At 46.4% G+C, this 12971-nt stretch overlaps 1 protein-coding gene across 1 annotated transcript; it reads right to left on the reverse strand.

Annotated features, from left to right (window-relative positions):
* Window positions 1-5791: 5791 nt before the first annotated feature.
* LOC124701815 (GDP-mannose transporter GONST3-like) lies at window positions 5792-8752 on the reverse strand. Its single transcript, XM_047233911.1, has 2 exons — window positions 8539-8752; window positions 5792-7151 (listed from the first exon to the last, which is right to left on the reverse strand). The coding sequence occupies exons 1-2, from the start codon at window positions 8566-8568 to the stop codon at window positions 6060-6062; spliced, it is 1122 nt and encodes a 373-aa protein (XP_047089867.1). The 5' UTR covers window positions 8569-8752; the 3' UTR covers window positions 5792-6059.
* Between the last annotated feature and the right edge of the window lie 4219 nt (window positions 8753-12971).

Below are 12971 nucleotides of genomic sequence, written 5' to 3' on the forward strand. Positions count from 1 at the left end.
CGGAGGTAGAGGAGACCTTAATCCCAAGGAAGTAGCGAACATGACCAAGATCAGTCATGAGAAACTGCTCACATAAACGGGCCTTGACAAAGGAAATGTATTCAGAGTCGTCACCAGTGATGATCATGTCATTAACATAGAGAAGAAGAAGAGTCCAACCATGAGAAGATGTGTGTACAAATATCACAAGATCATGTGCGCTAGGAAAAAAGCCAGTTGCAGGCATCACAGAGGCAAAACACTCAAAATAGGCGTGAGGAGCTTGCTTAAGGCCATAGAGGGAGCGCTGGAGACGACAGACCATGCCATCAGAAATAGAATACCCTGGAGTGGTTGCATATATACTTCCTCGCGTAACTTTCCATTAAGAAAAGCGTTATGAACATCAAGCTGGGAGACAGACTAGTGATGAATAGAAGCAACAACAAGGAGAGTGCGAACAGTGGTCATGTAGGCCACTGGAGAAAAGGTCTCATCATAGTCACGACCTTGCTCCTGCTGAAAGCCGCGAGCCACAAGACGAGCCTTGTAGCGCCCAAGAGAACCATCAGAGCAAGTCTTGATCATGTAGATCCACTTGCACGTGATGGACGAACAGATAGAGTGGGAGTAATAACATCCCAATTGCTGGTGCGCTCCAGCGTGGCAATCTCCTCAGCCATCGCTAGCTGCCATTCGGGATGAGAAATGGCATCCCAATAAGTGGCCGGCTCAAGGACAATATAAATACCATAGCGAGTGGGAGAATAGCGATCAAGCGGAGGGCGAGCCTGAGAACGAAGGTTATGAGTCAGCTCAGGCGGAGAGGCATGTCAGGAGAGGCAACATCATCATCACGTGGATGACAGGAGTAGTGAAACGGGAAGGGAGGAATCACCGTAGGCAAGGAAGGAGACATCAGAGAGGAAGGTGAAGAGGGTGGTGAGGTGAGAGGCGAGGATCTGGTGGGTGAAGACGGTGTGAGATCAACAGTGGGAGGGACTCGGGAGAGTTGGAACCGTAGGCATCGAAGGAGGGACAACAGGAAACATGAGAAAAGAGATGTCCTCCACAGAGTAGGTCGAGGAGGAGGGACGTGGATAGAAAGGTCGGGGTTCATCAAAAGTCACATCCCGAGAAACGTGCATCCGGCAACCAACGGGATCCCAACACCAATAGACACAATGCTCATCACCGTATCTAAGAAAAACGCACTCAACGGACTGAGTGGTCATCTTGGTGCGTTCACGTGGTGCTAGAAGAGCATAGAAAACACAACCAGACAGATGGAGCGCCGAGTAATCACGGGAACGACCAGTGAGACGCTCGAGAGGAATGCCACCTGCAGGGCAGATGAAGGCTGAATATTGATGATATATGAGGAGGTCGGTATAGCTTCAGCCAAAAAGTGAGGAGGAAGAGAGGCGACGATCATCATTGCATGAGCCGTCTCAAGCAGGTGGTGATGCTTGCGCTCAGCCACGCCGTTCTGAGCATGGGCTCCAGAACAAGAGAACTGGGCAAGAGTACCCTGATCAGCAAGAAAACCATGCAACATATAGGAGATGTACCCACCAGCAGAGTCAGCTCAAAACTCACGAATCGGCGTGGAATAATGACTATGAACCATGGCAGAAAATAACTTATATAGAGAGAGAACGTCACTACGAGATGTCATAAAGTAGAGCCAAGTGTAGCGAGAGAAATCATCAATAAAAATGACATAGTAGCGATGACCCCCCTTCGAAGCGAAGGGAGCCAGACCGCATACAATATAATGAACCAAGTGATCAAAAGGACGTTGTGACACTGACTCGCTAGTAGGATAAGGTAACTGTGTCTACAACCCTGGCTCTGTAAAGAGACATCTCCTGAGACATGCCCCAGAACACCTCGACTAACAAGAGACGACAAGCGAGAAGCAAAAAAGATGACCAAGTAGATGATGCCATTGCTGAAAGGAGGAGGTAGAGGAAGCAGCGAGAGCACGTGGATCTGTGGGTGTAGTAGCAGGAGAGGAAACACGAATCCAGTCGAGCTCCCAAAGACCCTAAGAGGCTGAGAGTCACGGTGTATAGGGACAGACCCAACCATAGCTCTGGTGCGATGATCCTGGACAGAACAAGAATCAGCATCAAGAATGACACAACAACCGGATTCAGCAAGCTGAGCATCGGGAAAGAGATTCATGGTAAGACGAGAACATGATAAACATCAGGAACAGAAAAAGACGAAGTGAAAATGTTGCCGCGACTAGCAACAGAAAGAGAAGCGCCATCAGCAGTGAGAACATTAACAGAAAAATCAAGAGGTCGGAGAGAAGAGAGAGCGGAAGAATCAGAGAACATGTGAAAAGAAGCTCTAGAATCTAGATCACACGAAGATGTACCTAACTTTGTGGACGGTGGGCGCACAGTGATGGGAGCACTAGTCACAGAACCAGTAGTACCCGTCGAAGAGGAGCTAGAGGAGGCAAGCGGGCACTTAAGCCTAACAATATCTTGCTCGGTGAAGTCAACAGTCGAGGAGAAGGGCAAGGCATGCTTCTGGTAGCAATCAGACTCATAATGACTAGGCCTCCAATAGTAGTCACAAAAACGAGAGGAGCGGGAGCACCCTCCAGCACGAGAAGAGCGATCGCCAGTGCCAGACGATGTGCGTAGAAGCAGTGGACTAGGACGTGGGGCTCCTGGTACATTGGTAGGCGGGACAGGAGCTCTAACAGCAAGGACACATGGTAGTGGAGCTTGAAGAAAAATCATGGGCGGGCCAGGCTAAAAAAATGGCAAAAACATTGTCCCAACTGTGATACTTCACTTGTCTGGTCATTTTTTGACAAAGTCAATTCTTCTACTATGAGAATACGAGTGGCCTTTCCCAAGGCGGTTGGCTGTTGTAATCTGCAAACTTGATGAACAAATTCATAATTCAGTAAATAACGAACAATAGATGATGCTACTAACTGATAACTACACATTTGGGGAAAAGAAGAAGATCACCAAGGCGATCAGCCGAGTAGGCACTAGGCAGAACAATTGGAGACGAGAAGGACAGAAGGGGATTAACTCGGTCCGATTGCTGCGGTCCCTGGATCACAGACTCGTAGTGTCAGCTGCCTGACTGCTAGAGTTCATGCCGGTTCATGCTCGTGCCTGCGGCTGCCTGCTGTTAGAGCTCCTGCCAGCCCCGTGCTCGTGCCTTCGGTTGTGGGCTGCGGCAGTGCGCCGAACCACTGGCTGCCGGAGGTGGCGCAACGCTCCAGTGTGTACTCGCTTCACAGCTTCCCTCGAGTTCTCTCTCTAATTCTGTCCAAAGTGCTAGCCCCAAGGAAACGCCTGCAGTGCTCACGGCCATGGTTACGTCTAGAGAGTTGAGAGGAAGAACGACTAACAGGGAGCGCATATGGGGAAAGGTCCGCCAGTGCATGGTACTACAAGCAATCCAGCACCACACACAGACGAGTCTCCTCAACCCGAAACTCAGATAACATCTCTGAGATAGTAACATGGCCTCGAGCAAACATTTGAGCACGCCAGGGCTCAAACCCTGTACGCAGCCGAGACATAAACTCGTAGATCCGCTGAAACTCCAAGTCAGACAGCACAGTCCGGCAACACGGATAAGTACCACCGATAACACTACGGAGAAAGTCAAGCTGGCGCCATACAGCAGAGCTCTATGTGTAGAACTCATCAATAATGAGGTTACTCTGCTTTTTTTATAGATAAAAGGCACTAAGTTCCCGACTTTAAATTAATAAAGCCCCACAGGTTCACAACAATTCATTACATGCTGCGGCATGCAGCTTAGCCAAGGAAAGAAGAAAATGCAAGTAGCCTGGGGTCGGCCTCCCCTAACAGACCGAGAGCCAGAAAGAAGGTGCATCATCGTCATCCGCCCCCTGGGATGAAGGAGGATGCAGCATCAGGAGTCGTCCAGTAGGTGGAGCGCATGTACCCGTCTGAGCTCGGAGATCAGCCACCTAAGCCAGGGACGGTCCGCGGGTTTCGCCAGGATGAGCCACTGCTGCAAGCAAAACAAGGTTACTCTGCTCAAGAGCATGTTCCTCAGAGACCATTTACAAATATAGAGAATCACTAGAGGGCTGATAACGCCGATAAAAATGAGAAGCGACAACAGTAAGGCTCAATCAGCGAGCGGAGGAGAGACCGACGGAACTAGCTCAGACCCGCGCGCGTCGGCTTTCAGCAGCCGGACCGGCGAGTAGCAGCAGGGACGGACTCGGGCGGTGGAGAGATATAAAATTGTCCGACAAGTTGGGGAGCAAATCTCAACAACAAGCTCCATCACCATATACGGTGTATATATATCGGGCGGTGGCTAGACAGGTTTTTCGATTTCGATCTTATTAAGCGATATCACATATTATGCAAATCTATCAGACAACAATGGCGCTCTCGGCGTTGAGGGCTCGTATGGGCATGGGCGCCGCCAAGATGGTCGTCAATGCCGTCGGCGCCGCCGGCAGAACAACCGGGAACAGCGCGATCAGCTTCAGGAGGACTCTGAAGGTCGTCGGCGACAACAGCACCATCGGCGGCTTCGGCAAGATCCGCCGCTTCTCTGACGTCGCAGGGTACCCGGACAAGATAACCGAGGATACTACCCGATTTGGCGAACATTGCTTGGCCGTTTACTTCACAGTGCTCCTCGCTCCCTTTGGGATCCTGCGTGGTTTGAGCTATATTGCTTCAGAACGACGTGATGCAACAGAGAGGTTGCGCAATCCTCGCTACGATGACGACATCAAGCAGGGCGACGTGCTCCAGTTCGGCGACAAGTACGTCGACGCCATGGATAGGCAGGACCAGCTGATCTCCCAATGGCGGGCGACGGACGACAGGAAGCTCGCCCAACTCGAGGCTGAGATCGCCGAGCTGCACGGAGCGGTAAGCAGGTTTGATTTCCGTGCGGAGATCACCGAACTACGCGAGGAGCTTCTCCACGCTGGAACCGCGGCAGAAGTGCTCGAGATCCGCAAGAGGTACGATGATCTGGTGGACAAAATCAACCGGATTGCTATCCAGTGGCGGCTAGCGGCCGATCTGAAGCGGACTGAGTTCAACAGGGAGATCGCAGAGGTGCACCGAAGGATCCAGGAGGTCGATCAGGAACAAAAAGAACTCTAAATGCTGCACCAGGTGGAGCAGACCGTCCATGAAGTTCAGGTGGTAGCAGTTCAGTCTTTACTTCAGTTTTGAGTGCTTTGTAGTTTAATATTCTCTATTTGTATTCAAATTACATATGTTCTGATAAGATTTGTAACCTGGCACATTTGGCAGTTTTCGATGTCGATCATAAAATGACAATTAATTTGGCCTGGAGGGAATACTATTTATTCGTGAAATTGGAACATATACCTTGCTACATTACAACCAGACTGACAAAACAAAAAAGTAGACTTGCATAAGATGCCAGATTAAAACCAACCGCCTGTCCGCTTCAAAAAGTAAATAAAAAACAATCGCAACTTTTTTAGAGGTAAGGCCTCATGGCCCTGCTTTAACTTAATAAAGCCTCAACTGGCAGAATTCAACAACAATACACAAAAAAAAAAAAAAAAACAATCGCAAGTCAGGATTCAGGTACTGATGTTAGACAAATTCCTTCCCATGTGAACAAAAAGAAACCAAAAAAATGCAGCAGAGGTACTCCCCCCATCCATTAATTGATGTCTGAAGGTTCGTCTAAATTTAGATGTATCTATGCACTAAAGAGTGCCTAGATACATTTGAATTTAGACAAACTTTTGACATCAAAAAATGGACAGAGGTAGTAACAAATACATGAGTCATGCAGTGTTTTCCTGAGGTTTGATAAATAGCATACTTGCTGTTTTCGTGTACAGAGATTCAGAGCTAGTATGTTTGAACTGTCTGGTACCCTACAACGAAACAATCATGTCTAACTAATGGAATACAGTATACAATAACAAAGAGATTGTAGGATGATATTAAGGTCCTCATGAATTGCCGATGTCTACTGCATTTCAAGATTTCTCATCTGATCAGGTATACCTTGAATGGTTCGTGAATTGTCAAATAAGCTTATGAGTGCCTTTACTTTGAACTGCTCTCATGGCCTGGCTGCATATGCAGCAACTTCTGTCCCTCTTCGTCAATGTCTTCCTTGGGCTCAATCTTGGGAGCCTTCGGTTTTGTGGTGGATTGCTGGTAGAGAACGCCACCAGACATGCATATCAAGAGCCCAATTGTCCCCACAAGTGACGCATGCTTGTCCCAGATAAGCAGATTGATCACGACGGTCAGGAGCTTGTTCACTATACCGAGCACCGTAAACCCGGTAGCTGATATGGCCCGTCTGCAGGAGAACCCGAAGAAAGATATTGATAGTCCAAACAGGCATGACAGAGCAACAGGAAGGACAACATCAAAAGATAGCCAGTTAGTCATCTTGGAGCTGTCCACCTTCATCTGATCAAACTCTCCCATTATAAGGAGCTCTAGGGGAAACAACAGCAGAGCCTCAAGGTTGTTGTAGAGCACAAGGCCCCATGTGTTCAGCCCGATGGTCATGACCACGTGCTTGATGTACACGAAATCGATAGACATGCTCGCCAGATAGGCAATTGCCCAGCTGTAAGCAGTCACAGTGAACTGGTTGTCGGTGAAAACATAGATCACACTCCCACCAAGTATAGTGGAAAGTGAGAGCCATGTCTTCAATGATGGGCATGGTTGGTGAAGGTAAAGCGTCTCTCCAATGGCCACAAATATTGGGACAGCAGAGCGAAAGACAATGAAAGTGTCCACATTGGCATGCATCAAGAGTTCACTGTTTGTGAAGATGGAGATGTAGAACATAACAGCAGCAGGCAAGAACTTCCACATGGTTCTCAAATTCAGGCTATCAGGCTCAATAAGCTTTAGCTGTCCACATAGGAGAACTCCAGCAACACTAGTGAGATATTGTAGAGCTGTCAGTGCTCCAGGGTAAGGAAACTTCGTGATTGCCCATTTGTTGATAATGGACAACAGAGATGCTGACAGGCAATAACCAGCAGCCACGCCATAGACTGAAGCGTGGTGCATAAGAGTGTTCCATGTGTTATTCCACCCTCCAGTTTTCTGTAAAGTAACTGATGCATCGGCTGCACCATCTTCTCTTGAGGGCTCTGACAGATTAGACATCTGCAACATTTTAAAGTAGATTAATTAACTATTGGAAGTCATGTTACAGCTGCAAAAAGGGAGATGGAGGAACCCTTGACAGTTAGATGTCATATACAAATGTAGTAAGCAATGGACAGAGCATAAAAGTACTGGTACAACTTTTTGTGCAAAGATAGATGACACACTTCATAACTCCACATATACTCTAGCCTGCCCCTGTATCTGGGTCTTGAAATCATTTTTCATACTACATAATATGTACAATATCCATTAAAATACTAGTGCTCATGTACATAGATGCCTGTTTTAGTTCTCAAACCCAGTAACTCGTACAACTGAGGATAATCAACATATTTTTACCAAATCCTAGGTCGTAGCTAGGATTGAGTATAAACTAAGACTATTTCTTCAACGAAGTACCTACGTCTATGAGACAACGGCACATATTTGAGAGAAGAAAAGAGTTTGAAAGCATGATCCATCATGTACAAGCAAGAAAACCTGATTTTCCAAACCAAACAATGGGTACTGAAAATCAGGTCCGTCTTATGTCGTCTCTTTGATCTTCTCTAGCAAACAATCATCCTCGGATTCAAGTTTCTGCTAAAGTACCAGAATAGCCCATAAAACTACAATTTGGACATTTGGTTAGTTTGTGCTGACTCTGCACTTATGTTTTGGTATAATCATTAACGAATTACTGAGGTCGATCATGGTAGAGACTCGAACAGGTCAAGGTAGAAACAAAAAAAGAGCAGACAAGAAGTACTAAAAAGCAGGTTCCAACTTCCAAGAAATAGTCAACGGCGGAAAATAAAGCATTAGCGGCAGCAAAGAAACACTACATGAGAGATCTGGTAACATAACAAGGCAGCTGAGGAAACCAAGCCAAGATCACTCAATACCTGGAACCGATTACTAGCCTTGGTAGCGAGCCCAAACTCAACATCAGCAAGCGCTCTAGCACTGAAGCACGTATCGTTTTAAACAAGCTGGGCGATCAGGGGCCTAAGTTAGCAAGTATTATGCCATCCCTTTAGTCTTCTGTAGCAAACAATCATCCTATGATCCAAGCTTCTCTTGAGGGCCAGAATTGTCCCAACAAACTACTACGAGATTGATCTATTCGTGCTGACTATGCACTTTCATATTTTTTGCTATGACCTTCAGCCAACTTTTAAGGTTGATCATGGTGAAGACCCGAGCAGGTCAAGGTAGAAACGAAAAGAAAGCACACATCATTTACTAAGAGAACAGGTTCCAACCTCCAAGAAAAGTCAATGGCACAAAATGAAGCGATAGCAGAACCAAAGAAACACTTCATAACAGATCTAGTAACGATGCATACAAACAAAAAAACATTGCATCAGAGCTGAAGAAACAAAGCCAAGAGATCAAGCAATACCTGAAACCGGCCAGTCCGATTGCTAGCCATGGTAGCGAGCCCAAACTCAACAACAGCAAGGTCTCTAGCACTGAAGCATGTATCCTTTTAAACAAGGAGGGGGTGATCAGGGCCTAAGGGGGAGGAACGAAGACCAGTATGCAGCAACCACCTAGCTAGGCCAATCAACTAAGCGCATATAAGGGGTATCACAATGGCATTTTCCCACGACGGCAACGCTAAACATGGGAGGTCAAATAAGGTAGGAGCACGTCACAAGCACATTTGCCCGTCGCTATCAACCAGATCAGAGGATTGGTAAGAAAATTCAGCGGTTTGTCCAAGTCAAGCAGCAAGACAAGGTCGCAATAATGCAACGTGCTGGCTGCAACCCAGTTGATCACAACAAGCCAAGATTTGAAAATTGGCATAGCGACGCAATACCTCGGGAAAACAGGGAAGCTTCTCCCCTCGCAGTCTGTTCAGGGGAGAAGGGAACTGGCGAGGAGATGCCTCTCCCTCAACTACCACGACGTGACAGGTACTCCTAAACCTCCATAACGCCAGTTTAAAGTAGTTGCAGGCACACGGGGTGCTCCCCTGAACTCGCTCGGTGCTGACGGAGTGATGGGGCCTCGCGATCGAGCCAGCTCAACCAACTGTTGAGCCACATGATCGAAGCGCTGGAATTAGTTAGTCGCCGAAACATGGATACATGTGACAGAAGTAATGCTAGGCGAGAAACTGAAGATCGGTAGGTACAGAAGATGCAAGCCGCCGGTCAGGGCCAGGGAATATTCAGTACAGTTGCAGGCAGTTTCGTGCTGAACCAGAACACGTCGCAGACTGTAATGTAACTGCCAACCAAGATCGGATTTTGACGCCTGAGCACGAAGGAGAGCGAGAGACGGGGATGGAACAGCTCGGGCGGGAGACTGACCTTTCGCGCGTAGAACTCAGATGCCCAGCTCCAGGAGAGATCCACCGACGGTCGAGAGGAGAGAGCGGGGGCGAACTAGAAGAGGGGTTGCCTGGGGACTGAACCACAGTGTGCGGCGGCGATGTATCTAGGTCAATTGGTCAATTGTTTTTGACATGGTGGTCGCCGGATCTGGATGCTCGGGATCGGCTTGATTGATTGGGCGCTCGCTCAAGATTCAGCGGGGAAAAGATTCAGCTAGCTCAGAACGGGAAGGCGGGATTATGGGGATGGTGAATTTTCTTTCCTGTAGCTCTGACATCTGACCCGGGAGACGCGGGAGGAGCAGATTTCGAGGCTCCTCGTTTGGAGGCAAACGACCGGCGGAGACGGCCAAGCCGGCTGACCGGCGGGGATGCCGTTTCTAAACTATTTTAACCGGATCTGGAGCGCGATGCTCGAGCAGTCGAGTGCCGGCGTTGCGGCGGCCCAGCCTACTGTTCGCTGATCCACCTTCTTGTTTTTTTTATTTTTATTTAGAATTTTGTCCTTAATTGGAAGATGGATTCTTAGGAAAATATCGCATGATCCCAACTTCCACATGATACCACTTTGCAAAATACAAATTTAAAAGTTTCTAAAGATTTTTTAAAAAAAAGTTGAATTTTCATAACATGCGGTTTACAATCCTAGAAATTTCAGAACCAAATTCGAAATATAGAAAGAGAAACCAAAAAGACAAATTGATTTTGGTGGCTTTGGTGCTTTTGGTCTTTTTAAAGCATATTCATGTTAGATTTGTCTTTTTTTTTGTTTTTCTTTGTGTATTTTCAATTTGGTTATTGCAATTATATGGGTCGTAAATGCACATCTTCTGAATACTTACAATTTTTTAGGAAGTTATATATTTGAATTTTAGTAGTGGTATTGTGGTATCATGGGATTCTATATACCAAATAAAAATTGTCGAAAATTGTGTTTGTTTGCTATGACTCACCTCGGATGCTCCCACGAAGTCCATGTCAATGGGGTCTCCTTAGAGATTCTGGCCTAGATCTGCCAACATTCTTCTTCCTTGGCCATGGGGAATCATCTTAGGACACCATCTCCATCTCCAACCAGCTAGATTTCACCCATGGCAAGTCTCATCGTTACAAGATCTTCGGTCTCTTTGCCACCCCCGTTCACCCTACCCCTACCGCATCCGGTTTCCATTTGGTGGTTTCTTTTGGTCGATCTGCCTTTCGACTCTTAGAGACTAATGTCAGGATTACTCTATCTCTATGCTTGGGTCTGATCATGATAAGGTGATATTACCCATTGATGGGATTCATAGCATAGAATTTTTTTACTACGAGACATGAGAAAATTCAAGATCCAATCTAGAAATGAACGAATATCCAATCTATGAAGATGTGAGTAACGAGAAAGGGATTGAGATCTAAATACTCTTGTAGATAGCTAAGCGGAAGCATTAATAACACGATCGATGTAGATTTCCTCCTACCGATCCAATCCGATCAACAACGCAACAAATGGCTCGTTGGATTCGTATGGATAATGTATACGACACCACGGTATTGGATCTTACTTATACGATAATGAAAAAATATCACTTTCCACCCTCCACATGGCAAAGTCTAGGTGCACGTAACTCCTCCATATTGCCTTCTCATGGCTCCTTTCAATGTGCTTTTGTTCATAAATATTCAAAACACCTACAAACACATCATCATCACCAACAACAACAACATGAAAGCCTTTTTTCTAAGCAAGTTGGGTAGGCTAGATATGAAACCTAGCAGAAACATAAGAAAACCAAAACAAGGAGAGATAAGAAACAAGTAAACTAACATTTTGGTTTAGGGATACTCCAATCCTTCAAGTCTCTTTTTACCGCCTCCGCCCATGTCAACTTTGGCCGTTCACTACCCTCCTTGTATTTTTCGTACTACTTACAATTCCAATGTTAACTGGTACTTCTAGAGACCTTCGTTGGATATGACCAAACCACCTTAATAGGTATTGGACTAGCTTCTCACCGCCAGGTGCCACCCCTAGCCTCTCACGTATTACCTCAAATACAATTAAAAGTAGTAAAATCCTGATAAAAACTAATAGTTGTGCAATAGAGACAACAAGTATGCTTAAAACACTATATAAAATCCACTCATCAACATTCCTAAGATTACACCTTGCTTGTGATTTAGCAAAATGGTTGATAGTTTCATGCTATGATCTAGCTTACCAATGAAAACTTATGCCATGTATCCTTATATTTCCTAAAGCTCGGAGCTATTTAATTTGTCCTTACGTAAGACAAAATAAGCTCAATTATATGTAAAACCTTTTTAAAGGACGAGATGTCGTCTAGAGGGGGGGTGAATAGGCGTTTTAAAAACTCTTACGGATATGTCTTGTAAGAATGCGGAATTAAACTAACGTTTATTTTACAAGCACAAAACATAAATATGTTAGGCTCAACTAGCTGCAACAACAACAACTAGAGCTAAGAAAGATTGGCACAATATATATATATGAACAACAAGTGATAGAAACATATAATAAGTACTTCAAGCTCGATGGCTATCACAAAGGAAAGTAAGCTCGGGTATAGAAATAACCGAGGCACGTGGAGATGAAGATTCTCGTGTTCCCTTCCTTTGCAAGAAGGTACATCACGTTTGGAGAGGTGGGGATCCCACGAAGAATTTTCCAACGCCACGAAGGCTCACCTTCTTCTCCGAGCCTATCCCACGAAGGAATAGCCCTTTCCTTATGGCTAGTTTTTCCTCCACTCCGGAGATGGCAAGCTCCACAACCACTTCACAAGCTGCACGAAGGAGAAGCTCGGTGTCGTTGCCTAATCGACGGTACCTCGGAGGAGGGATCCTCACGAGGGGGAGAAGAAGTAGGGGCCATAGGGCGGAGTGCACACGGGACGGTGGTACGCGAGTTACCCAGCTTCGGAACACCTGCACGATGACAGGGCCTACTGCTGCTTGTCTGGAATTATCTAGGCGTTATCGCGTTGTTACAATGAGTTGTGGTTGTGCCTCTAGGGCTCCCGGGATCCGGCTTATAAAGGCGCACGGATCTAGGGTTTACATGGAGAGTCCTAGCCGGATTACAGACAGCCTAGCTACGGTACAATATCTTGCCGTGCACGTCACGGATCCGCCTTCCACATACGTCGTACTGGATCCGGGTTCCTCATGGGCCTCCATGGATCCGGGTTACTCCTAATATCAGTACGGATCCGGCTTACTGATCCTGGGCTGGACTTCTTCCTTCATGATCAACAGCAACTGGGCCGCTGATGACCCACAAGTATAGGGGATCGCAACAGTCTTCGAGGGAAGTATTACCCAATTTATTGATTCGACACAAGGGGAGACAAAGAATACTTGAAAGCCTTAATGACAGAGTTGTCAATTCAGCCGCACTGGAAACAGACTTGCTCGCAAGAGTTTATCGTAGTAACGCAGTTTTGCAGTAGCGTAGTGAAATAACAGCGACAGAGTAACAAAGCAGC

Source organism: Lolium rigidum, chromosome 3, assembly GCF_022539505.1.
Source record: "Lolium rigidum isolate FL_2022 chromosome 3, APGP_CSIRO_Lrig_0.1, whole genome shotgun sequence".
Lineage (NCBI taxonomy): Eukaryota > Viridiplantae > Streptophyta > Magnoliopsida > Poales > Poaceae > Lolium > Lolium rigidum.